Source organism: Phyllobates terribilis, unplaced genomic scaffold, assembly GCF_046119375.1.
Source record: "Phyllobates terribilis strain yellow unplaced genomic scaffold, ASM4611937v1 Scaffold_470__1_contigs__length_1423970, whole genome shotgun sequence".
Classification (NCBI taxonomy): Eukaryota; Metazoa; Chordata; class Amphibia; order Anura; family Dendrobatidae; genus Phyllobates; species Phyllobates terribilis.
In genome coordinates this window covers 1105312-1127211 of record NW_027363230.1, presented here as the reverse complement: position 1 = coordinate 1127211, position 21900 = coordinate 1105312, and the positions used below count along the sequence as shown (strand labels likewise).

General features: G+C 49.9%; 1 protein-coding gene and 1 long non-coding RNA gene across 2 annotated transcripts in view; both read left to right on the top strand.

The window, feature by feature from the left end:
- The first annotated feature begins 14723 nt into the window (after positions 1-14723).
- Positions 14724-21900, top strand: part of LOC141229264 (uncharacterized) — a 72970-nt gene continuing 65793 nt past the window's right edge. Inside the window, exons 1-2 of the mRNA XM_073667450.1 lie at positions 14724-14749; positions 15284-16679. Coding sequence (XP_073523551.1) covers positions 14724-14749; positions 15284-16679 — 1422 coding nt within the window. The remainder of the gene's footprint in view (positions 14750-15283; positions 16680-21900) is intronic.
- On the top strand, positions 17054-21529 carry LOC141229257 (uncharacterized). Its single transcript, XR_012295971.1, has 2 exons — positions 17054-18790; positions 20992-21529. It is a non-coding gene; the product is annotated as an uncharacterized lncRNA (long non-coding RNA).

Here is a 21900-nt window from a genome sequence, read left to right as displayed (position 1 = left end):
GCCTGCGACGTGGGTTCCTTTCTGCTCCCAGCCTTGTACGGCTTTGCTGGTCCCTTCTGTTGTGGCAGGGCCTCCAGGCTTCTTAGGCCAAGGAATATACAGTCCCCTGCGAACTGGTTATCTGCTGGGGGATGTGGAATCCTCCCAGCCTCAGACACCAAAGTCTGGTAGATTAAGTCCTCTATCTGCCAAGACAGGCTCACTTCGCCTCTTGTCTCTGGCTTGTGGCTCTCCTCCTGCCACACTTCCTCTTAGGTGCAATACAACTTTCTGTCCCTGCTCTGCTCTGGGACACGTCTCAGTCCTGAGACAGGTCATTCGGTTCTCCCTAACCCTGCCCCCAGTACCAGCTTTTATAGGGGCAGCCAGCTCCCCCTACTGGCCTGAGACAGGAGGCATTGCATGCTAATGTTCCCCTGACTAGAGAACCTCCCCCTTGCTCTCAGACACAGCTTTAATATATTTGTGGCATCCAGGCCAGGGTGACACATTCCCCCCTAGTGAAATTTAGTACTCCGGGACTAAACAATAAACAAAGACAATATGCATAACCATAAAACATTAACAGACAGACGACGCACAGATTGAGTTCTTAAGGTCACAGTGTGGCCTGTGACCGGGTGTCCATATCACCAGCACAACGGGGAGCCTTAACCAGGTGGGGGTCTGTCCTACCCCAAGTCCTTTACAGTCTTAGTTCATTCCTGGGCTAGGCTCCGAACGCAGTCCATACAAGGTCCCGGTTATAAAAAGTCCATAACCTTTGAGTCCTTACGGTAGCTGCAAGAAACTGAAACACAGAATTACCAAATGTAGTGCCGGCGTCCCTGCCCTCTGCTAGGCAGGGACGCTGCTCCTCTCACCGCTCTGCTCCGTGCCCGGCTTCCTCCCCCCGCTCTGCTGTCAGCGCGCGCTCCGTCCCGGCGTCCTCCTCCTGCTCTGCTCTCAGCGCGCGCTCCTTCCCGGCCCCTGTGCTTAGGGTGCGCGCGCGCGCGCTCCCCTCCTCTTAAAGGGGCCGCGCGCGCCGCCCTAAAGAGTCCCCGGCCAATGGCCGGAGGACTTCATCATATATAAGGCACCTCCTCCAAAATGGAGGTGCCCGAGCAATGTTGTTTGCACCTGTGACTCACCTGTGCTTCAGCCCTCAGGTCCCGTTGCCAGTTTCCTGCCAGTTTCCTGCCAGTTTCCTGCTAGTTACCTGTCAGTACCTGCCAGTTACCTGCCTGATTCCTGCCTGAATACTTGTTACCTGTCTGCCAGTCTGAGGTCCGACGGTCTGCCTTACTACTCCTGTCAGTCTGTCTAAAGGACCAGCCTGCCCGCTCACCTGGGAGCGCATATCAGCTACCTGCCTGCTTGCCTGAGGTCCGACGGTCTGCCTTACTACTCCGGTCAGTCTGTCTATGGACCAGCTTGCCCGCTCACCTGGGAGCGCTTCTCCGTTATCTGCCTGCTTGCCAGCCCGGAGGCTCCGTTGTCACGTGCTGTGACCACCAGCTACTCCAGACTCTTGCCCGCTCACCTGGGAGCGCATCTCCGTTACCTGCCTGCTTGCCAGCCCGGAGGTCCCGTTGTCACGTGCGGTGACCATCAGCTATTCCAGAGACTCTTGCCCGCTCACCTGGGAGCGCTTCTCCGTTACCTACCTGCCTGCCAGCCCGGAGGTTCCGCCGTCACGTGCCGTGACCACCTGCTATTCCAGAGACTCTCGCTTGCTCACCTGGGAGCACACATCTACCACCTGCCTGCTAGCCTACCCGGAGGCTCTGCCATCACAGGTCGTACCTACCCCTTACCCAGAGACTGCCCTGATCACTTGCCGTAACTCCCTGTCCGTTCACCCAGAGACTGCCACCCGCTCCCTTACAAGGGCCGCCCCCTTGTATAGTAGCTCAGAGGTTCCGCCTCCCGGACCCGTTACAGTTTGCTCGGGCACCGGAACCCGGTGGCACCCAAGCTCCCTCACTCTCGGACCTCGGTCTTGAACTGTCCCGTCAGAGGTCCCAACAGGAGGCCATCCTGGGTCACCTGCGGAATGTTAATACTCGCCTGAACACTCTGTCTGATCCACCAACAACCTCCGCCAGTGCCATATCTTGCAATCCGGCGGCTCCGCTGCTCACTAATACTATGGTATCCTACCCCGGACCCCGGCTTTCTGCACCTCCTCGCTTCGGAGGCGACCCCGTCCAGGCTCGGGGCTTCTTGAATCAGTGCACCCTGCATTTTGAACTTTTGTCCTACCAGTTTAACTCCGACCGGGCCAAAATTGCCTTCATCATGTCCCATCTCACCGGGGAGGCCCTGGCCTGGCTGAATCCTCTATGGGAGAGAGGAGACCCCCTGGTGTCCAACTTGCCTGCTTTTCTCACGGCTTTCCGGAAAGTCTTCGACGAACCCGGACGGAAGACCTCATCTGCATCATCGTTGCTACGCCTCCGTCAGGGGAGTCTCACCGTGGGCCAATATGCCATACGGTTCCGTACCCTTGCCTCGGAGCTGGCCTGGGATAACGACGCTCTGGTTTCCGTCTTCTGGGAGGGTCTGTCCGGCCGTATTAAAGATGAACTTGCCGGTCGGGACATTCCTACCACTCTCGATGACTTAATAACTCTTGCCACCCGAATTGACCTACGGTTTCAGGAGCGTGCCAAAGAGGTCACCCGTGAGAGAAGGATTCCACGTTTAGCTCCTACTTTCCAGAAACCCGTCATTCCCTCCATCTCTCCCCAGGTACACTCTCCTGAGCCTATGCAGGTCGACCAGACCAAGATGGTCAAAACCCGTCAGGACTCACGCCGTGCCGAGGGGAGCTGCTTCTACTGTGGCAGTAAGGAGCACCGGATCCGTGCCTGCCCGGAGAGGTTGGGAAACGCCTGTGTCTAGGTTCGCTCAGAGAGGTCCACCTAGACAAGAATAAATCCTCTCCATCCCTGCTGTTGTCAGTTTCGATCATCTACGGGGAGAACCGTTATTTCGAACTAGCCCAACTTGACTCTGGAGCAGCCGGGAACCTTATTTCACAGTCCCTGGTTGAGAAATACCGCATCCCCACCAAACCTCTGGCTGTACCCTTGTCTGTCGCTGCCGTGGATGGGGGGCCTCTTACCTCGCCCCATTCAACTCATCACCGAATCCATTACCCTGCAGGTGGGAATGCTGCATTCTGAAAGTATCTCCTTTCATGTTCTGCCTGGACTCTCTCACGCCCTCTTGCTAGGTCTGCCCTGGCTCCAGAGACATGCACCCGTGCTAGACTGGCAAACCGGAGAGGTCCTTCGCTGGGGACAAGACTGTCATAAAACCTGCCTGGTTCCCGTCCATCCCGTCCGTCCCTCTCCTACCCCAGCTAATCTACCTGGACTTCCGATTCCTTATTGGTCTTATGCAGATGTCTTTAATAAAAAGGAGGCAGAGACATTACCACCACATAGACCATACGACTGTCCCATCGATCTGCTACCCGGTACTACTCCTCCCCGTGGGCGTATCTATCCTTTATCCGCTGCTGAGACCCGGTCAATGTCCGAATATATTGAGGAGAATCTGGCCAGAGGATTCATCCGGAAATCTACCTCCCCGGCGGGAGCAGGCTTCTTTTTCGTCAAAAAGAAGAACGGCTCTCTCCGTCCCTGTATAGACTATAGAGGCCTAAACCTGATCACGGTGAAGAATAAGTACCCCCTTCCGCTCATTCCAGAATTATTTGATCGTCTGAGGGGGGCTAGGATCTTCACCAAACTGGACCTTCGTGGGGCGTACAACCTGGTTCGTATTCGTCAGGGGGATGAATGGAAGACGGCATTCAACACCCGGGACGGCCACTATGAATACCTGGTAATGCCCTTTGGTCTCTGTAACGCTCCTGCCGTCTTTCAAGAGTTGGTCAATGACATCTTCCGGGACCTTCTCTACTCCTGCGTAGTGGTGTACCTGGACGACATCTTGGTCTTCTCTCCGGATCTCCAGACTCACCGGAGGGACGTTCGTCAGGTCCTGCTCAGGCTAAGGCAGAACCATCTCTACGCTAAATTTGAGAAGTGCCTCTTTGAGCAGACCTCGCTTCCGTTTCTGGGCTACATTATCTCTCAGACCGGCCTTCAAATGGATCCTGAGAAACTGTCTGCCATCGAGAAATGGCCCCGACCGGAGGGGTTGAAGGCCATTCAGCGTTTCCTGGGCTTCGCCAACTACTACCGCCTCTTCATACCACACTTCTCTTCCCGGACGGCCCCAATTTCTGCGCTCACCCGTAAAGGTACTAATCCCAAAGAGTGGCCACCCGAAGCAGAGGAGGCCTTTCTTTCCCTTAAACAGGCCTTCTCTTCCGCCCCGGTGCTGCATCGCCCAGATGGCAACAAGCAGTTCTTCCTGGAAGTTGACGCCTCCTCCTCTGGAGCCGGAGCGGTACTTACTCAAAAATCATCTTCCGGGAGGATGGTAACTTGTGGCTTCTTCTCTAAACTCTTCTCCTCCTCTGAGCGCAACTATTCCATAGGAGACCGAGAGTTATTGGCCATCAAACTGGCATTGGAGGAGTGGCGTTACCTGCTCGAGGGGGCTCTTCACCCGGTAATAATTTACACTGACCACAAGAACTTGGCTTACCTCCAGCATGCCCAGAGACTTAACCCGCGCCAAGCCCGGTGGTCCTTGTTTTTTGCTCGTTTTGATTTTGTCCTTCATTTTCGCCCGGCTGACAAAAACGTCAAGGCGGATGCCTTGTCTCGATCCTTTCTGGTGTCTGATCTCGAGGAGGATCCGAAACATATCATCGATCCCGCCAGAGTAATGCAGGTGGCTCCCGTGAGTCTAAATCGTCTTCCTCCTGGTAAGACGTTCGTACCAGTACCTGATCGGGAGAAGATTCTACACTGGGGTCATTCGTCTAAACTAGCTGGCCACGCCGGTCAGAAAAAGACCCTCCAGCTTATTACCCGGCACTACTGGTGGCCTAACCTGCACAAGGATGTAATAGACTTTGTTTCTGCCTGTGTGTCCTGCGCCCGCAACAAAGTTCCGAGACACCTGCCGGCCGGCCGCCTCCTACCTCTGCCAGTACCTGCTGCCCCCTGGCAGCATATAGCGATGGACTTCATTACTGATCTGCCCGTCTCTGCCGGTTGTACGGTCATTTGGGTGGTCGCTGACCGCTTCTCCAAGATGGCTCACTTCATTCCACTGCCAGGTCTTCCGTCTGCACCCGAGCTGGCTAAAGACTTTATCCGCCACATCTTCCGTCTTCATGGCCTGCCCCGTCACATCGTGTCGGATCGTGGGGTACAGTTCACTTCCCGTTTCTGGAGAGCCACTTGTAAATTGCTGGACGTCACCCTGGACTTCTCCTCCGCTTACCACCCACAGTCTAATGGTCAAGTGGAGCGGATCAATCAGAACCTGACCAGTTACCTTCGGCACTTCGTTAATGCCCACCATTCTGACTGGGTGGATCTCCTGCCATGGGCCGAATTCTCGTACAACAATCACGAGAGCGAGTCTTCCTCCAAATCCCCGTTTTTTGTAGTCTACGGTCAGCATCCTCGGATCCCGTTTCCCGTCTCCACCTCGGCGGACAATCCGGCTGCGGAATCTCTTGTTAACAAATTTTCCTCCATATGGGAGAGTACCCGGTCCGCACTCCTTCTGTCATCCGAGCGTATGAAAAGACACGCTGACAAAAAACGTCTGGACCCTCCTCAATTCCGCCCTGGGGATAAAGTCTGGCTCTCGTCCAAATATGTCCGGCTCAAGATCCCTTCCTATAAGTTAGGGCCTCGGTTCATCGGCCCACTGGAGGTCATCAGTCAGATCAACCCGGTGGCCTATAAATTGAAACTCCCGGCCAACTTACGGATCCCTAACTCCTTCCATGTGTCTCTCCTCAAACCTGTGGTACTTAACTCTTTTTCCAAGTCTACAGGTACGCCTCCTGCTCCGGTTTCTGCTGAGGACGAGTTTGAGGTAGAGAACATTCTTGCCACCAAAAGGGTAAGAGGAAAGACCTTTTTCCTGGTAGATTGGAAGGGGTTTGGTCCTGAGGAGAGAACGTGGGAGCCCCGGGAGAACATCCATGCCCCTCTCATCCTAGCTAAATTTCTGTCTGGCCTAAAAAAGGGGGGGCCTAAAGGGGGGGGTACTGTAGTGCCGGCGTCCCTGCCCTCTGCTAGGCAGGGACGCTGCTCCTCTCACCGCTCTGCTCCGTGCCCGGCTTCCTCCCCCCGCTCTGCTGTCAGCACGCGCTCCGTCCCGGCGTCCTCCTCCTGCCCTGCTCTCAGCGCGCGCTCCTTCCCGGCCCCTGTGCTTAGGGCGCGCGCGCGCTCCCCTCCTCTTAAAGGGGCCGCGCGCGCCGCCCTAAAGAGTCCCCGGCCAATGGCCGGAGGACTTCATCATATATAAGGCACCTCCTCCAAAATGGAGGTGCCCGAGCAATGTTGTTTGCACCTGTGTCTCACCTGTGCTTCAGCCCTCAGGTCCCGTTGCCAGTTTCCTGCCAGTTTCCTGCCAGTTTCCTGCTAGTTACCTGCCAGTACCTGCCAGTTACCTGCCTGATTCCTGCCTGAATACTTGTTACCTGTCTGCCAGTCTGAGGTCCGACGGTCTGCCTTACTACTCCTGTCAGTCTGTCTAAAGGACCAGCCTGCCCGCTCACCTGGGAGCGCATATCAGCTACCTGCCTGCTTGCCTGAGGTCCGACGGTCTGCCTTACTACTCCGGTCAGTCTGTCTATGGACCAGCTTGCCCGCTCACCTGGGAGCGCTTCTCCGTTATCTGCCTGCTTGCCAGCCCGGAGGCTCCGTTGTCACGTGCTGTGACCACCAGCTACTCCAGACTCTTGCCCGCTCACCTGGGAGCGCATCTCCGTTACCTGCCTGCTTGCCAGCCCGGAGGTCCCGTTGTCACGTGCGGTGACCATCAGCTATTCCAGAGACTCTTGCCCGCTCACCTGGGAGCGCTTCTCCGTTACCTACCTGCCTGCCAGCCCGGAGGTTCCGCCGTCACGTGCCGTGACCACCTGCTATTCCAGAGACTCTCGCTTGCTCACCTGGGAGCACACATCTACCACCTGCCTGCTAGCCTACCCGGAGGCTCTGCCATCACAGGTCGTACCTACCCCTTACCCAGAGACTGCCCTGATCACTTGCCGTAACTCCCTGTCCGTTCACCCAGAGACTGCCACCCGCTCCCTTACAAGGGCCGCCCCCTTGTATAGTAGCTCAGAGGTTCCGCCTCCCGGACCCGTTACAGTCCGCCTCCCGGACCCGTTACACCAAACATGCATGTAACTTTGCAAACAATTCAATATTTGGCAACAGGGTCATTTACAATCTTAGCGCGCTCTATATTTTCCAGCGAGCGGGTATCTGCCCCTTTGTGCTCCTGGTTGACCTACGTAGCCCACTGTCTGGTGGTGGACCAACCTGGCTTTCCCCACTAGCGTTAGGGGTACAGCTACCAGCTGGGTGTACAGGTAGGGCAGGCAGCTGTCTGCGGGTCCTTTGGCTTACCGCAGGCATGGCAGGCTCACTGTCAGCAGAGGGTTGACTCTCCTGGGCTGCTGGTACAGGCTCTTCTGCCTCTGGAACTGCTTGCTCCTCTTCACCTTCCGGCTCTGGTGTTGGTTGTTGCTGTGCCGGTTGCAGGAAATGCAGGACGGGTACCACTATGGCATCATTTATGCGAGTCCAGGACTGAGGGAACTCTCCGAGAACGGTGCTGATCATTTCTTCCTTGTCCTCTGCGGGTTCAAGGTCACTCTGATCCTCTTCTGCACTACGGAGTTGCTCGGGGCATCTTTTGAGGTGGTCCCTGGAGACAACACTAGTGGTTTCTCCTCCGTCCTTGGTGATTACGCACACCTTTGGGTTGTCATGGTCAGACTGCAGTACGGTGTAGGGTTCCCTTTCCCACTGGTCGTCCAACTTATGTAGCCTTCTCTTCCACTTCAGGACCTGCTCACCAGGTTCTAGGGGACCAGCAAGGGCGTGTTGGTTGAAGAGTCTTTCTTGCCTTTCTCTCACCTGGGCCAGGCTCCTCTCCACACTCTCCTGTACCTTCTTGTACAGCAGTTGCCTTTCTGTATCCCAGTCTGCATCCAGGGAGGTGTCCTCAGGCGTTAGGACTCCCATCTCCAGGTCTACGGGCAGCTTACCTGGTCTGGCTCGCATCAGGTAAGCCGGGGTGCAGTTTGTAGCATTCACAGGGATATTGTTGTATAGGTCTACTAGGTCCGGCAGTTTTTCTGGCCACAGGCTGCGTTCCTCCAGGGGCAACGTCTTCAGGAGATCAATGACTATATTGTTCATCTTCTCACACATCCCGTTGGTTTGGGGGTGGTAAGGCATTGTACAAATCTTCTTACAGCCATAGAGGTTGCAGAACTCTTGGAAGATTTCAGCCTCGAACGCTGGACCCTGGTCTCTCAGGACCTGTTCCGGATACCCGTGTGGACGACAGAAGTATTGCTGGAAGGCTCTGGCCGCTGTTTGGGCTGTCAAGTCTTTTACCGGGACCACCACGAGAAAACGGGAATAGTGGTCCACGATTGTCAGGGCGTAGATGTACCCTGACCGGCTTGGAGCCAACTTGACGTGGTCTAGAGCTACCAGCTCAAGAGGCTGCGTGGTGACGATGGGCCTCAAGGGTGTCTTCTGGCTGGTGCGGTCCTTCCTCCTTAGGTGACAAGGGCCACAGTCTCTGCACCACTTCTCCACAGCTCCTCTCATGCCGACCCAAAGGAACCGTCCTCTTAGCAGGAACTCCAGTTTCTTCCAACCGAAGTGCCCCGCTCTGTCATGGTAAGCCCCCAGGACCATAGCTGCATCCCGCCTTGGAACCACGACTTGCCAGGTCAGCTCGTGCATCCGGTGGTTGACAATCCTTCTGCACAACTTGCCTTCGTAGAGGAACAGCTTGCTCTTCTCTTTCCATAGCTGCTTAGCTTCCTCTGGAGCATCCGGATCCATGCGGGCGTCTTCCTGGGTCAGCAGATCTTTCACCAGGCGGATGGCAGGGTCACTATCTTGGGTCTCAGCCCAGCTGTGGTGAGGTAGGGGATTGATCGTCACGGTTGTTAGATCCTCCTCCTTCACGCGGTGGGAGTATTGAGCGGCTCCATACCGGTGAAACGCGGGGAGTTCTATCTCCTCCAGCTCTTCTGGGTCTTCGTCACCTTCAGGTAAGTGAGGCTTCCTCGATAGGGCGTCAGCGTTGGCATTGGTTTTGCCGGCCCAGTACTTGATCACAAAGTCATAGTTGGAGAGACGGGCCATCCACCGCTGTTCTAGGGCACCCAGTCTTACATTGTCCAGGTGTGTCAACGGGTTGTTGTCCGTGTACACGGTGAACTTTGCGGAGGCCATGTAATGCTTGAAGCGTTCCGTTACGGCCCACACCACTGCCAAGAATTCTAGCTTGAAGGAACTGTAATTCTCCGGGTTCCTCTCGGTGGGCCTCAGCTTCCGGCTGGCGTACGCGATCACCCTTTATCTGCCCTGTTGGTTTTGGGACAGTACGGCTCCCAGTCCCACATTACTGGCGTCCGTGTGGAGAATAAAAGGCTGGCCATAATCAGGGTAGGCCAGGATCTCATCCCCCGTGAGGGCCATCTTCAACTGGCGGAAGGACTCCTCTTCCGGTTTATCCCACTTGAAGGGTGGCTTTTGACTTCTGGACTTAGACTGTCCGATCAGGAGGTCCTGCATAGGAGCTGCCATCTTAGTGAACCCGGGGATGAACCTTCGGTAGTAGCCTACCAACCCGAGAAACTGTCTCACCTCTTTGATGTTCGAGGGGCTTGGCCAGCTCTTGATTGCCGTGACCTTGTCAGGGTCGGGGGCTACTCCTTCCGCACTTACCACGTGCCCTAGGTACTGGACCTTTGGTTTCAGCAGGTGACACTTCGATGGTTTCACCTTCAGGCCATAGCCTGCCAGGGCTTCGAACACCTCGGCCAGGTGCTTCAGATGGTCCTCGTAGGTCTTCGAATAGACGATCACGTCGTCCAGGTAAAGGAGGACCGTCTCGAAGTTTCGGTGCCCTAGACAGCATTCCATCAGCCTCTGGAAGGTCCCTGGTGCGTTGCAGAGCCCGAAGGGCATACAGTTGAACTCACTCAGTCCCATCGGGGTGGTGAAGGCGGTATTCTCCTTGTCAGCCTCTGCCACAGGAACCTGCCAGTACCCGCTAGTAAGGTCCAAAGTAGAAAAGAAGTTAGCTGATTTTAGTGCGGCTAAAGACTCCTCTATTCAAGGCAGCGGGTATGCGTCTTTATGGGTGATACGGTTGATTTGTCTATAGTCTACGCACATTCTCATGGTGCCATCTTTCTTTTTCACCAGAACCAAGGGGGCTGCCCAGGGGCTACAGCTATCTGTAATGACCCCAGCTTCTTTCATTTCTCTTAGCATGCCCTTTGCGTTCTGATAATGTGCAGGGGGTACAGGTCTGTGTCTTTCTTTTATCGGTGGGTGGCTCCCTGTGGGGATGTGGTGTTCTATCCCCTTTACTCTGCCAAAGTCTAGCGGGTGTTTACTAAAGACTCTCTCGTACTCCTGTACCACCCGGTAGACTCCTTGTTTTTTGTGCAGGGGAGTGGAGTCAGCACCCACATGGAGTTTCTGGCACCAGTCCTCCTTTTGTTTCTGGGAGCCGTTACCCTCCGCCTGTGGAGATGGAGGCAAGGGTTCCACGGCCCTGATAGCTTTGTGTTCGACAACAAACAGTTTGGCGAGTGTAGCGTACCTGGGTAAGTGTACTTCCCTCTCACCAATGTTGAGGATGCGGACGGGCACCCTCCCATGACGGACATCAACCACCCCCCGGGCTGTCAAAATGGTGGGCCTGCTGTCCGAGTATGCGGGTTCTACCATGGCTTGGTTGTCTCTACCTCTCAACCCGATTGCAGTCCGACATCAGATCATCATTTCACTTTTCGGAGGCATGGAAATGGGGAATGGGTCACTCAGTCTTACGCTACCGATCTCACCACCAGAAAGTTCTACCTGCTGCCGTCTCATCAGGGCTTTTATCTCCTTGTTGAGGACTCTCTGTTGGCTGGAACAAGCATTCACCGCCACCTGTTGTAGAATTACAATTACCTCTGAAAGACAATTTTCAATCACGTTAGTACCCACAGTTATTTTAGGGTGACTTTCACGACGGTCAATTTCCACAATAATCACTCCCTGTGCCGGTAGTTCAACTTTACCAATTTTAATGGTCATCTCCTTGAACCCCATCTGCGGCACGGGTAAGCCATTACTGGCGATGATGCTCAAGTTACTGTCTGGATACCGTGTGATATCAGCATCAGTCCAATACTGCTTAAAAAGTACATAAGGGATAGTGGTTACTTGTGACCCAGTATCCAGCAAGGCACTCATGGGGATACCGTCCAGCACCACGAGTAAAACCGGGCGCCCCCCAGCGTACTTATCACGCCAATTATAAGGGCCTGGTGATCTTATGCCTGGGGGTTGGCCCTCTGCCCCAGGTTGGACCCGTTTAAATTACAGTACCTGGAAATGTGTCCGGGCTGGTTGCATCGACGGCAAATGGGCTGTCCATCCTCTGCGTAGGGGTCTGTGGGCCTCCCTCGGAACGACGGGATCCTCCTCTGTCGACGCCACGGGACATCCTCCGGACTTGAAGCCAGCTCGATGGGTCTTGACGGGTCCACTTGCAACGCCTGGACGGTCCTGGTCAATGCCGCGACGCTCCTGGTCAGCTCCTGGACTTGGTGGTGCAGGTCTTTCGATGGGGCTTGGTTCAGGGCCTGTGCATCAGCCCCCACGGGGTCCATAGAGGAGGGCGCCCCTCCTGGTGGTAGGTGAGAGCAGGGGGCCGGGGGTTTATAGCGCCACTGGTTGCAGGTTCACGGAGCACCCTTATGGTCCTGTCCTTAAATTGGGCAAAGGTCAGATCAGGGTTCTGAAAGAATATGAGGCGCAGTTGGGCCCTGTGGGCGCTGGACAGCAGACCTTCTATGAATTGTTCTGTTAGTAGTCTATCCGTTTCCTGCACACTGCCAGGGTCAGTTTGTTGGATGGCCCTTAGGGCTTCCTGCAAATTTAGGGCATAGTCTCTGATGCTGTCCTGTGCCCGCTGCTTACATCCATAGAACCTCATTTTAATTTCAGCTTAGGTACGTGTGTCAAAGGTACCCCGCAGCCGGGCCAGAATACCCTTCACGGTTCTTTTCTCCTCAGCGGGCCATGACTTTACCTCCCTTTGGGCTGCGCCAGTTAACTGCCCTGTTAATATGCTAACCTTCTGTTCCTCTGTCAGGGGGTAAACCTGGAACAAACTGTACAGCCTTTCCTTAAAGTCAGTTAGGGCATGGGGCTCCCCTGAGTACTTGGGCAGCCAGGTCGCTCCAGGGATGTAGGGCAGGGAAAAGGGCATCACCGCTGCTGCAGCCGCGTTGGTGGTAATGGGTGCCTCTGTGTCCGACATCTTCCTCCCCCCTAGTTAAGCGTGGCCTACCTTCCGACGATCCTCTTCTGTAGGCCGCGGCTCCGCTGCTGCTGCTCTGGACGAGGACCTTGTGTCGCATCCTGATGACGTCAGCGTTGCTCTCTCTCCCTTCCAGGACCTTGCGCAGCGTCGGTGCGTGGGGCGGAGCTTCGGATCTCGGCGGTTTGGACGTCCACGCCCCTCTTCTTCCCGTGCGGCGTACAGAAGATGGCGTCCGATGGCGGGAAAACGGCTGAAGATGGTGGGAACCGATGGAAGATGGCGGGAGATGGCTGGAAATGGCGGGAAATGGCTCAGGACGGCGGGAAACCTCTTTTCAGGTAAGTGCAAAGTCTTTTTCAGGCACGCAATACCCGTTTGTGGCGGGTTGGTTGCAATCCTGCCGACTACGCCAAAGCTGACTCGCCCCCTGGGCCGTGGGGCACTCGGATCCGGACAATAGGGAAACGGTGGGAGTAGTAGTGGCAACTCGGTTCCGTGGCTCAGGGTGGTCAGGCCAGTGGTAGTCCGTTATGTGCTGTTGATATTATCCGACTACGCCACCCGTGGATTTGCGGTCATTAGGAACCGCCGCTGCAAGGCAGACCGCTGGGGCTGATGATGTATGCAGCTGGGATGGTGTGACTTCCCACGGGAAGAGTGCGGCCCCAGGGCAGTGTAGTGGATGTTGGGAGTGATGGTAGTGAGAGTCCCAGTGCTGATAGTGCTGGAGGAGCAAGGAGCACACAGACAACAGGTTGCAGTCCAGGGTCTTTACTAGAACAGGTAAATTGACCCACAAACAGTCCCGGCTAGGAGGGGACCTGGATGTCTGAGAGAAACGGGGAAATTGGCCCTGGTCAGGGTGAGGGTGTAGGCCTACCGTGCTTTCTGTGCTCCTTCTGGCTATCTCCTCCTTATAGGGTAACAGCCCACGTTTCCGAGCTCTCCGTGTATTCTCGCCTGTATGGCCTGCGACGTGGGTTCCTTTCTGCTCCCAGCCTTGTACGGCTTTGCTGGTCCCTTCTGTTGTGGCAGGGCCTCCAGGCTTCTTAGGCCAAGGAATATACAGTCCGGTGCGAACTGGTTATCTGCTGGGGATGTGGAATCCTCCCAGCCTCAGACACCAAAGTCTGGTAGATTAAGTCCTCTATCTGCCAAGACAGGCTCACTTCTCCTCTTGTCTCTGGCTTGTGGCTCTCCTCCTGCCACACTTCCTCTTAGGTGCAATACAGCTTTCTGTCCCTGCTCTGCTCTGGGACACGTCTCAGTCCTGAGACAGGTCATCCGGTTCTCCCTAACCCTGCCCCCAGTACCAGCTTTTATAGGGGCAGCCAGCTCCCCCTACTGGCCTGAGACAGGAGGCATTGCATGCTAATGTTCCCCTGACTAGAGAACCTCCCCCTTGCTCTCAGACACAGCTTTAATATATTTGTGGCATCCAGGCCAGGGTGACACACTAGCAGTGAGGCTCAATACGCAAGCCATGAGGCCTAGCCGTGAAGCTCAATACGCAAGCCATGAGGCCTAGGCCAAACAAACGTAGGTAGGTACGGAATCATTAAATTTAGATTCTTCCAGACTGATGTTATCATTTCAGCGCCCAACTGGGCCGCTGCTTATTGCCACTCACTAGAGGTTGCTATAGAACACAGCATGGTGTTTCATGATTCACTGGTGTTCCATGATTCACTGGTGTTCCATGATTCACGGCTGCTCCTGCCGTGAGCTCCAGGCTTCTACATCCTTGAGGATATGAAACCACATTGAAGGAGGAAGTGGGAGTTGCCTTTTTATTTTGTGCTCAGGGCTTCCTGTCGGGTAATAGGGGTGGATCCTACTCTCTCGTATGGTGCTGTCATGGGGCTCCCAAGGAAAAAGATGGCTCCTGGTGACAGAAGCACATGTTGCAGTTGGAGATCCCAGAGGAGATGGGACCCACCATTTGCAGAAGCCCTTATATGACAAAATGGCAGAAAACCAGAGCAGTAGAAATCACCATAAAGTGGCTCCATTTTGGAAATTATATTCCTCAGTGAATTAATCTATAGGACAAGTGACTATTTTGACTCCAAAGCCACTTTCCTGAAATTAGCACGCAGTGGATCTTGTAGAGTGAAAATTGCACATTTGTCATTTTATAACCCAACACATAGTGACCAGATTGTGCTCCAGGAGACACACACCGTAAATTAAGTGGGTTCTTCTCACTATAGTAATGCCAAATACATGGAGGCTAAATGTGGTTTGGGCGCACTGCAAGGCTCAGAATGAGGGGGAGATTTCACTTTGAGAGGTAAGATATTGCTGGATTGGTTTATGGAAGCCATGTTGCTTTTCAAGAGCCTTTGAGCCACTAATAATGTGGAAACCTCTGTTTTTCCATTAACAGATGATGGACCTGAGCGGTGACTTGTTTTTTTGCGAGTAGAAGTTTTTATTGGTATTATTTTCACCTACATAACATTGGTGGCTTCTTATTCCATATTTGGGAGGCAGAATGAATAAACAGTTGAACACTACACTCTTCTGGTTCATCCTATGAGGTTTTCTATTAGACTGTGAACTGTCATTGTCTTGGTGAATAATTAGATTTTTTTGCATAACTTCCCATTTTTACGGACAGTTTAAGTAGAAATGTTCAAAAATATATAATTACAAGGATTTTTATTAAAAAATAATAATTGGTTTTATTATTGGCAGATGTCTGTACCAGGAGATCAGAGGGACACCTGACATCTTCAATTTTCAAATCAGATAATTTTGAGATCCCACAGGATACAATTGAAATGAATGCCATTACTCCAGATATACCATCATCCCTTCACAGCAAAGATCTGTCATCTGATCCTATGAAACAGGTCCTGTCTTCTGATTCATTACCGACTACTAAGGAAAATCAAAGTCACAAAATAAGCATTAAAAAACAAATTGCTACTAAAGCAAAGAAGCCATTTTCACGTTCAGAATATGGAAATAGTTTTCCCCTCAAAAAGTCTTTTCTTAAACATGAAAAAATTCACAAAGCGAAGAATAGATTTTCTTGTTCCAAGTGTGGGAGATGTTTTAATCAGAAATCAGATTTTGTTAGGCACCTGAGAACTCACACAGGGGAGAAGCCATTTTCCTGTTCAGAATGTGGGAAATGTTTTACAAAGAAATCAACTTTCATCAGACATCAGAGAACTCACACAGGGGAGAAGCCATTTTCATGTTCAGAATGTGGAAACTGCTTTACAGCGAAATCAAATCTTATTGCACATCAGAGAACTCACACAGGGGAGAAGCCATTTTCATGTTCAGAATGTGGGAAATGTTTTATAAAGAAATTAACTTTTATCAGACATCAGAGAACTCACACAGGGGAGAAGCCATTTTCATGTTCAGAATGTGGGAACTGCTTTACAGAGAAAACATATCTTATTGCACATCAGAGAACTCACACAGGGGAGAAGCCATTTTCATGTTCAGAATGTGGGAAATGTTTTGCAAATCAATCAAATCTTATCAGCCATCAGAGAACTCACACAGGGGAGAAGCCATTTTCATGTTCCGAATGTGGGAACTGCTTTACAGAGAAATCAAATCTTATTACACACCAGAGAACCCACACAGGGTTGAAGCCATTTTCATGTTCAGAATGTGAGAAATGTTTTGTACAGAAATCAAAACTTATTGCACATCAGAGAACTCACACAGGGGAGAAGCATTTTTCATGTTCAGAATGTGGGAACTGTTTTACAGAGCAATCAACACTTATGGAACATCAGAGAACTCACACAGGGGAGAAGCCATTTTCATGTTCAGAATGTGGGAAATATTTTGCAAAGAAATCAAATCTTATAAAACATCAGATAATTCACACAGGGGAGAAGCCATTTTCATGTTCAGAATGTGGGAAATGTTTTGTACAGAAATCAAATCTTCTCAAACATCAGAGAACTCACACAGGGGAGAAGCCATTTTCATGTTCAGAATGTGGGAACTGTTTTACAGCGAAATCAACGCTTATCGAACATCAGAGAACTCACACAGGGGAGAAGCCATTTTCATGTTCAGTATGTGGGAAATGTTTTGCAAAGAAATCAAATCTTATCAAACATCAGAGAGCTCACACAGGGGAGAAGCCATTTTCATGTTCAAAATGTGGGAAATGTTTTAACCAGAAAGCAAATCTTGATAGCCACCGGAGAACCCGCAAAGAGAAGAATGCCGCAACTACACCCAACTAGTCTCTGTACAGATTATAAAGGCCCTAGCTGCACAACTAAAAACGCCACGGACCTAACTCTCTTAATAGGCCATTGAGGAGTTTTTTGTACCTCCTGAGGAACCAGAGGGGAGGCCACAACACGCTGTCAACCAGGGGAAAGGAAAGTATAAAGTAAAATATGAAAACCCTGAGTGAGAAACTAAAATACATTCATATACACTCCCTGACAGAAGTTATGTCGCTTATCCATGTTATGTAAATAAAAGATTATAACCTGACGTTAAATTCATCCATTGGTTTTATAAATTACTCTTTTGAAAGCTGAAACCCTCCCAAATTTGGTTTCGGTTAAGAAAATAGATTGGCATCAATGGTGAAATATTGATCATTTAATGAACACCGAATGGTCAGATTTTGGCAAGACCAAAGTTTTGTCGCCCACAGAAAGTAATGTGATATTCAAGCAAATAATTATCTTAAAATAAAAATATATGTTGCATAACATTGATGAATGAAGTTGTGGTGCTATTAGAGTCATATTTAATATTTTGTGTGACTTCCATGAGCTTGAAGGACTGCATCCATGCGGTTCAACAATGATTCATACAATTTATTAATGACGTCATCAGGAATAGCAGAGAATGCAGTCTTACATGCCTCCCAGAGTTCATCTAGATTCTTTGGTTTTGTCTTCCAAGCTTCCTCTTTTATCCTACCCCAAACTTGCTAAATGATGTTCATGTCTGGTGACTGGGCTGGCCAGTCCTTGAGCACCTTGATCTTTTTTGCCTGGAGGAACTTTGTTGTAGAGATGGATGTATGAGATGGAGCATCATCCTGCTGCAGAATTTGACCCCTTTTATGATTTGGAATGTAAGAGGTAGCTAATACTTCTTGATATTTTAGGCTATTGATATTGCCTTCCACCTTGCACATGTTTCGCACCCCCCCATACTGAATGTAACCCCAGACCATGATCTTTCTGGGTGTATTTTGGATCCATACGGGCTCAAGTAGGGCTCCTGCAGTATTTGCGGCGGCTGTGGTGTAATTCCACTGAACATTCATCAGAGAAATCCACCTTCTGCCACTTTTCCAGCGTCCATTTGTTTAGCAGGCTGTGGGACTTTGCAAATGCCTCATGGTTTTTTATTTGTCTTTTGTTTAGTGCTGGCTTCTGGGCACTGATTCGACCATGGAGGCTATTTCGAGACAGAATCCTACAAACTGTTCTAGTTGACACAGGGACTTGAGGTGACCAGGCCTGTTGGAGCTCTGCTGCAGTGGAAGAGGGGCTTGCTTTGGATTTCTAACCAATTAACGTTCATCCTGTGCAGTTGTCTTACGGGGTCTGCCTGACCTGGGCTTGTCAAACACATCTTCAGTCTCTTCAAATCTTTTTTTAATTCTTTGTACTTGACGCTGAGACACATTAAAGGTGCCAGCCGCCTCTGCAGTGGATCTGGTCTCCAGCCTCTTGATAATCAAGGCTTTGGTCGCAGGGTGGATTTTTGGCATGTTGTCAGAGCTCAAGTTGCAGTTCAAGTGAAGGTCTGGGGTGCTGAGTTTCTTTTTATACACACCCACTAATTAACCGATCATTTACTGAGCACTGGTGAGGATGTAAATTAGGATTGGGTGCATTATATGACCAGGCGACAAAACTTTTGTCTTACCAAAATCTGACCATTCTGTGTTCATTAAATGATCAATATTTCAGCATTAATGCCAATTTATTTTCTTAACCTAAACCAAATTTGGGAGGGTTTCAGCTTTCAAAAGAGTAATTTATAAAACCAATGGATGAATTTAACGTCAGGTTATAAGCTTTTATTTACATAACATGGATAAGCGACATAACTTCTGTCAGGGAGTGTAGGGCAAAGAAGGCAAGCTAAGGAGAACCAAAAATAAAAGGAACAAGTATAATCTCCCAGAAACCTAACATTGTTAGAATGAAAAGGTACTGGGAGGGAAAGCAAACTGACCGGGAGGATATTTTCACCTTTGTGGTGAAACTTACAAAATTCATCCTCACCAACTGTAAATGTAAAACCTGTCCATGTGTAATGACCACGGACAAGATAAAGATTCCCAACTCACATCAGGACCACAAGATCCCAGGTACTTTCAGCTGCATCACAACTAATGTAGTGTACTTAATTATATGTACCAAATGTCCAACTGGGGGTCTGTATGTAGGGGAGACAGGGCAAAAACTTAGAACAAGGATGAATTCTCATTGTCACACAATAAAAGAAAAAAGAATAGATCTATCTGTGGCCAAACATTTTTGTATCCCTGATCACAGCATCATGGACATGAAATTACTTGTATTAAAAGGTAACTTCAAATCTCAGAGAGACAGAGTTATGACAACCTTTTACACACTCGGAGCAGGAATGAATGTGTCACTTGGATTTATGTCTTTTTACTAGTGATGAGCGAATACATTCGGCACTATTCGTTACTCGCACGAATAGTACACAATTCAGGCTATTCTGCAAGTAATTACCTATTCACCTCGGTATATTCGAGTGACCCGCCCAGAATTTTTGGCGCTTTATTTGCAGCCAATGAACATGCTGGGCTTGCTTGCCAATCACAGTAATACCGCTGCCATCTTTGTTGTGGCATTACTGTGATTGGCTGGCCTTACAGCATCGTAGGGGGATATTTAAGCCCTGCCGGCGCCATTTTGCACATAGTAAATGAGGAATCTACGTAGTGTGAGAGCAGGGAGAGTGAAAGCAGCGTATAGGGAGTGTTTGAGTCCAAAAAGCTCTTTTAAGAGCTATTTAGAGTGAAGATTAGTTCTCTAAATTTAAAAAGCCATTGCGCTGATACACTGAGGAGGATAAGTGAGGATTGTTGGAAGGATAATAATGAATGGGTTTTCAAATGTTCAGTGAATTTTATTATTTTATTAATTCATTAAAATACTGTTAGAGATTTCATAGATATATAAATTAGTATAAAACCAAGGAGTCGAGCTATATTAAAAAAGAGACCACTTGGTCAGTCTTCCAGGGATCCAGAGCTGATTAGGACCTGTAATAGGATATATAAAGACTGTGATTACTAGCCTGTATAGGTTAGATGTTTTATGGTAGGACTACTGTACATGTATTTACCTTAAAATGTGAGAAGGTCTCTGTAGATGATGAAGAGGAGGATGAGGAGGGGTGTGGGTCCTCTTGTGAAGTAGGATGTCAGAATTGATGCTGAAATTAGAAATCTCATTAAAGAGAAGAAGCTCTGTCTTGTTTCGGTTAATTCGATTATTTTGAATTATTAGAGGACTTACATAAAGAGCACAAATCTTGATGTTTAATTATTATCCAGGGGTGTCCCCCAGGTGGAAGGGTGTATGTTCCTGTGGGGCTGTAGGAGGTTGATTCCGATTGATGTAGCTGGTTGAGCCTGTGGCCTAAACCGAAAATATACAGTTTTATGGTGTTTAAAGCTTATTGTATGTTGTATCTGGTAGTTCGAAGGTTTACCTGGTTATGCTAGGGTGTTACTTATGGGTGATCCTTGAGGGCCCTATTAAGGTTTTGCTTTTATCCTGAAGAAGCAAGAATCCCGGTGTCAGCTACAATAAGATGGTGCCCTAGGGTAGTAAAGTTGTTTAGGAAAGTTCGTATACAGTGTGGCTCACCTATAGAGATGACTTGGCGACCTAAGCGATGGGCATCTGTAACTGGCAGATAGCCCCCTTCCGGGGAGTAGCAGCTGGATAATAATTAAACATCAAGATTTGTGCTCTTTATGTAAGTCCTCTTATAATTCAAAATAATCGAATTAACCGAAACAAGACAGACGCCTGGGAAGCCAGGAGGGTGAGTAGCCCCGCGCATGCGCACCGCCAAACCAGGAGGCCAGGTATAGTTACCAAAATACTCTTGTCCACATATGCATTATATCACCATATGATCATAATGATAAAATTTGTTAGATGGATCATCACCCTTAACACTCTGGCACCGCGGGGTTGGAATGAAAGTTTGGGCTTCTCACCTTTTTTGTGACACATATCGTGCTTTTTTGTCCTGCGCCTCTATTGGATTGACGGTCCTTACAATCCCCTTTTGGGTAATATGGAGGAACAAATTTTATCATTATGATCATATGATCATCCTCCTTTTGGATACTATTTACTATGCAGCCTATGCGCCATTTACTGCATGCTCTCCTGTGGCCCCTTCTGTACATATTTCCTCATAGGCAGTGAGCCTCCGTGGCTCATGTTGTTTTTAATATTTATTAGTATGGATTTATTATTTTTAATTTCTTAATTTCTTTCTTTTTGTATGTATATATAGTGTCCTTCTCTGTGGACCTTATACCTATCGTGCAGCCTGCTTCCAGTGATATCCTCCCTCTCGCTGACAAGATCGAAGATAAGGAAATGGATTGATTTTTGACATCTTCAGATACTGCCCCCAGGTTGCCTTTATGTCATGGACATTTCCACCTCCCTTTTTCTACATTTGCATCTATTGTCTCTATGTATTTCAATTTGTGTAGTTGTACTCACTTATATATGTTCCATGTGAGACTTATTGCATTTGATTATGGTGATATAATGCATATGTGGACAAGAGTATTTTGGTAACTATACCTGGCCTCCTGGTTTGGCTGTGGGGTCTTATATAGACAGGTGTGTGCCTTTCCAAATCAAGTCCTATCAGTTTAATTAAACACAACTGGACTCCAATGAAGGAGTAGAACCATCTCAAGGAGGATCACAAGGAAATGGACAGCATGTGCCTTAAATATGAGTGTCTGAGCAAAGGATCTGAATACTTATGACCATGTGATATCAATTTTTCTTTTTTAATAAATTTGCACAAATTTCTACATTTCTGTTTTTTTCAGTCAAGATGGGGTGCAGAGTGTACTTTAATGAGAAAAAAATGAACTTTTTAGAATTTACCAAATGGCTGCAATGAAGCAAAGAGTGAAAAATTTAAAGGGGTCTGAATACTTTCCGTACCCACTGTATATATTAGTATAAAAAAAAACTATACATTTAAGAACCACATCTAACATAGTGATACATTAATTCACATAGCCGACTATATTGTCACTGTAGTCTTCTATCCCACACGTATAGAGTCATCCGCGAGGATAGACGTGCAACTGCCTTGCTCGTACAGTTGAGCTGGTCCCCCAGCCACTGGAAACAGACATCCCGCATGACCCATCAACCCAGGCAAAAGCTTTCCTAA